Source organism: Egretta garzetta, unplaced genomic scaffold (assembly GCF_000687185.1).
Source record: "Egretta garzetta isolate BGI_Z169 unplaced genomic scaffold, ASM68718v1 scaffold181, whole genome shotgun sequence".
Lineage (NCBI taxonomy): Eukaryota > Metazoa > Chordata > Aves > Pelecaniformes > Ardeidae > Egretta > Egretta garzetta.
In genome coordinates this window covers 140651-146018 of record NW_009258667.1, presented here as the reverse complement: position 1 = coordinate 146018, position 5368 = coordinate 140651, and the positions used below count along the sequence as shown (strand labels likewise).

The window sequence follows — 5368 nt, the reverse complement described above, 5'->3', positions numbered from 1 at the left end:
TGTGCGCGGGCATGTTGACATGCCCAAAGCTGCACAGTGAGTCAGCAGCTGGGACCAGTCGTGCTGCGCCAACGCAGCCTGCCGCGACGCCAGCTCACACGCGGTGAAGCACTAACCCACCTATTTTGCCTTTTGGATCCAAGTTAACCTCTCTAAACTGCATTGCACTGCCGTGCAGGGGCCTATCAGCTACTTGGTGCTAACTCAGGAGTCACCTCCTGTTTTTTTATTAAACAGCCCAGGTGGGACTTGCCTGTCTTTGCTCACTCTTTCATGGCCATCCTGAGGATACTCTGATTTTTAGACAATCAGTGAGATGCCGAGTACAACAATACTGATGCACTTGTCACCAAGAGCAAGGCAGAGCTGTATACTCTTGCCATTGGGATGTTACTCCGTTCCCAAAAAGAGGTGTCTACTGCCATTTGAGACAGCACAGGGGGCCTGGGACATCTCATTACTGCTAGCAAATACAACATGAGCCCTATGGGAGACCCTGCTGGAGTAGCTGTAGCATCTAAACCCGCACTAGATGTTCACAGCGAGGCAATCAAGTGTTTTTTCAGCATCATAACTGATGCCAGCCACTGATTGAGTGGTTGCACCCCTTGACACAAGTTCTCTGAACCTCCAGGTGAGCCCAGTGCCAGCCATTTCCCTCAGCCAGCAACCATGGCCAGAGCTGCAGAGTCCCAGCAGCTAAACCAGTGGGTTGATGGCTTAAACCCACACAGGGGCACATACAAAAAGGTGTTTGAGAACCTCCAACCTGACCTAAGTAGCAAACCATCCAAATCCAGTGAGAGCTGGGAGGAAATGTCTAGTTTCCTAGTGACCAACCACCCCTAGATCTCTACCCAAATCATACATAGCACAGGTATTTTGATCTAAACTCCTATCAAACAACAATATTTTCATAAGCTGTGAAGTGTGCAAACACATAATTACTGGATGAACTTGAAGTAGTTGCATTGAAACTGATTATTATTTTTTTGTAGATGTGAATAGTATTTGAATAATCTCAGAGATGAACTACAGCTGCTTTTTGCAGCAACTAGAAAGTGTTATCATGCCAAGGAAAAATAACTATGTTCAGTCTTTTTCAAGTTCTGCAAAATATCTTCTAAAATATAAAATATGAAAAAAAAATTCTCACATTAAGTGTACAGTCTTATTTTTTCATACTGTTGGCAGACTGGCTGACCCGTGAAGACTTGGTGGGTTGTTACTATACAATCTCACAGCTATGTACAGCAATCTTTCAGTTACTGTTAAGCAATAGTGACATTCAGTTCCACTAAAATGGTTAGAAACAGCAAGTGTGAAGAGACTATGTCAAATAAAGTTGTTTTCTCTCCTAATTTATGACCCATAAATCTAATTCTAAATTCCACAGGATTGAGTAAATGAGGCACAGCTTTAATCCATCAAATTAAAATCTACATTACCACAATCTGAGAAGCCAACTCTAAAGATCATCTTTCATGTTCTCTAGAATTAGTCACTAAATATAAATTAATACACTGCAAAGTCTGATCTTGATAACGATGCTTACTTCTCAATGACATGTTAAGGCAGAAGAATAGAATGCCCACGGTTTATGCAGCTTTTATGAAGAGTAAATCTTATTTCTTCTATATAAATACATAAAAATTAATTTTTATTGTTTATAATTTTTATTTACTAACTGTGAATGTTATGTTCTCTTTCGATATATATTTGGTTCTATATACTTCCCTTCCAATGAATATTCTATAAATTTCTTTCTCCTCTCAGAAAAAATAATTCCAAATAAGGAATTAATCTACATTTGTTTTTTTCTTTCGCCCTATAGCTACAACTTTATTTTTAATGATTCATTAGCTCTTTCTCCTGCACTTGAGTGATGCTCACACATATCTATCTACATTGTGTTCAACTTCACTTCAACCATTTCAGAGCTCTGAGATTAGAGCAAACACTATGCATAAATAAGTCTCAGCTTACTGTGTCTATTAAAAGATAAACATTTGATTTCCAAAGTTAGTCATATAAGCTTCCTTCCTCATCAATACAGAAAGAAAGGTACATTCAAGGTCAGTTCATCCCATGCTGGTGCATGCCTGAGATAGATAGCCGCGATATAATGGTGGCGTGTGTGCCTTTCCAGTGACCGCAGAAGGAGCCTGGGAGACTGAATGAGATCTGTCCTGGTCACAGTGTCTGCTCTGCTCTTTGGTAAAGAAACGCTCCACTTCCCATTTCTTTTTTACAACATAAATCATTCAACTTCTCAAGTAACCCTCCTTCCAAAAGTGCAATGCAGAGAGGGTAAGCTCACATAATGACAACACCCTTTTTAAAAAAAGGCCTTTTTTCTCGCTGGGTTGGGTATGAGCATGGTCCGTGTCTACACAGTACCACAGTTGCTGGGCCAGGAAGACCAAGTTTTCTATGGCTTGGTCATGCAGACAGTAGTATTCCAAAGACATGAGCATTATTGTTGGTAACACTGTGTGCTAAAGGAATAAAGAAATGGTGAGAGAATCAAGTATCTCGCAGTTCCTTTCTTCCTCCTGCCAAACTCCATGTGCTACAAGAAAATATCTATAGGTGTATCTGACTTAACTACCCAGAGGATAATTTGGGCTTGCAGTGTCCTGAGGTCTGCACCCTGCAAGCTGAGCCAGACACTTTGATATAGCCAAAGCTGGTATTCACCTAAGGGGAACAAGTTCTCTGTTAAGCTTTTAAGAAGGATGAAAGAACAAAAAAAAGAAAAAGGTGGTGGTGGGGGGAAAAGCCCTATTTGGATAATGATTTTTTTAAAGGTACCAGGGTTGGTGTACAACGTCAATTAAGTGCTCATCTTTTTTGTAATTTTTTGTAAAGTACAAATTTTGTAAAGAGACTACCTGCTAGCCTTTTGACCAGAGTATTGGAAAACTGAAATATAAGTGCATGTGTATTTTCTAAAATTACACATAAAATTACAAGTTTCCCTTCAACTAGAAGATGTCAGACATCTCCTTAATAATACCACTAGTGGTAAACTTTAGTTCTTGCTTTTTGTGTATGTTTCTAAAATTACAGACAGAGCTAGAAGATGCCCACAGTTACAGAATGTGGTTGCTCACGAGCGCTAAAGTCAATAATCCATTCCGTCATAGTCCTGCAGCATTAAGAATTACAGCAAAATCCCCCCATGGTCTCCCCACTGGCTAACAGTTGCCAGCCCAGGAGAAACACCTCCGTGAAGCTAAGAGGCCCAATGGGACTCCATTTCTTAGGGACTGGCTAGGCTGCACCACCTGAAGCAAGTGTCATGAAACCCTGAATGCAATAAAAGCAGGAGAATTTGTTAGTTTTTCCAATGGCTATGTCAGATGCTTCAGTTTTATCCATAGTAAAATTAATTCATCAACTGATAAAAATGTCTGTGTCTGCTCGCCAGTAGGGGTTAGCACAAATTATTTATGAGGATAACAAAGGTTTTCAGGGACCAGGAGGTGTGCTTAAGTAGCTCTCTTTCTAGAAACTCTGTGTGTAGAGAAGAAGAAAAAGGTGGTTCCGACCTGTCATGCCTCAGTGCCCTCATATCAACATACACTGTGGTGGGATCTGGTCCAGATGTTCCCTGTAAACAACAATATCAGCTAATCAGAACCCGAAGGCTGGGAGAAAAGAGTTTTACCCCCCAAACAACCGAACGTTCATTTCACTGCTAATTATGCTAATCAAATGACAAGTTATATTTAAGCTATTCATCAAACAAAGCTCAGCTTTACAGAATCAGAAAGAGCACTGGAAAACATACCTACCATTGGGTACCTGTTACCTTGGGGTTTGGAAAAACATCAAGCGGCCATACTACTTAACCAAACACATGTCAACATAGGTTTTATTTGCTACAAAAGGCCAAGTAATCAGCACGTGGATAGATACAAAAAATGTTAAAACACATTTTTGCCATATAAAGGAACGCGGAAATTGCGAGGAGACACAGTTTAATGGCAGAAGCACATGGTCAGGAATGTGAAGCATGGTTTACTGAGAGTCTTCCACACATGCAACAGAGAATATACTTGAAGCTAAAGATAGTAAAGGTAGCACGCATGACATGAACCAATGTGGACTGAGGTCTGTAAGGAATTATTCTGTTTCTTTTCAGTCTTCCACTGCATAATTTAAGTCCTTGCTTTCTGTCACAATATTTAGTTACTTGAAAAGGAGTAGACTAATTTTAGTTTCCTTTCATACAGAGATGATACAGTCTTTTAGGCCCTTCCACCCACAGCTTTGCTGCAGTTTTGTAACCCGCTACGATCTTCCCTTATCTGAAACTTCAAACTCATCACCACTGAACAACATGTGAATTGTCAAAGCCCTAGTCTGGGGCTCTTTCCTCTGCTGCATACCTCACACCACTGCCAAGCAGAAAGCTAAAAGAAAAGCACAACTTCATTTTGGAGCACTGAAACTTTGATTTTTTTTTTTTTTCCCCAGCAGATAAATTCACCTAAACCTGGCAATCTACAGGTGCAGGAACTCCTTTATCAGTTATTTAGACGTTTACTACTTAACAACAGCAGACAGCTTCAACTCCCAATGATTTCTGTCCCTTTTGGGATATATTATAGAGTGTAATTCTTCACACTAGGAATGTCTAGGGATAAATTTTGCATTTTTGCAATGCTGGCTGGTAGTTCCACAATTTGTTGAGCACTAAAAATTGCAATGGAGTTCCACAAATAGGGAATTCTTGTATCTAAAGGGTGAAAGAGTTACCACTACCAATTGATTCTTACTGTACAGATACTGACAGTGACCCACCAGAGGAGAAAAAGAGTAATAGAGCTGCACATGCATGTTAGCCTCTTTAGCTTGTTATACACAGTACGAGATACAATATCCTCTCTAGCTATTAACGACACGATTTTCAGTCTACTAGTAAACTCAGCAGTGTAACAGACTAGTGCTGAGTGGAGAACTTATTTGAAATATATGCAATGTTAAAAAAAACAAACCAAAACCAAGGAAAAATTGGTTATCTTTAAAAATAAAACTAAACCTGAATTGATTTATAAAATAATGGAAACAGTCAAGTTTGGAAATCAAAGACAATCACTGTGATATTTGTTATTTTCAGTGTGAATGAAACAGTTACAACAGAGAGCTAATATTTGATGAAACCTGCATCCAGATAAAGCTATACTGGACTTGTTTATAATTTCATAGAAGGATCTGAAAATCCCCAAATCTCCAGACTCAATTTCTAGTCTGTCCCACTGTTGGAAGCTGATAGGTGGGTATTGAGGGAACATGAAAATCCCCTACCTGCTCGGCCAGCTTCCCCAGCCTGTGAGGCTATAGCAGCAGGGATAGCAGG

The 5368-nt window shown here is 39.8% G+C and overlaps 1 protein-coding gene across 1 annotated transcript in view; it reads right to left on the bottom strand.

Annotated features, from left to right (window-relative positions):
- DIP2C (disco interacting protein 2 homolog C) overlaps positions 1–5368 on the bottom strand; it is a gene marked incomplete at its 5' end in the record, with an annotated part of 146133 nt that overhangs the window by 23203 nt on the left and 117562 nt on the right. Inside the window, 2 exons of the mRNA XM_035888412.1 lie at positions 3555–3616; positions 5317–5346. Coding sequence (XP_035744305.1) covers positions 3555–3616; positions 5317–5346 — 92 coding nt within the window. The remainder of the gene's footprint in view (positions 1–3554; positions 3617–5316; positions 5347–5368) is intronic.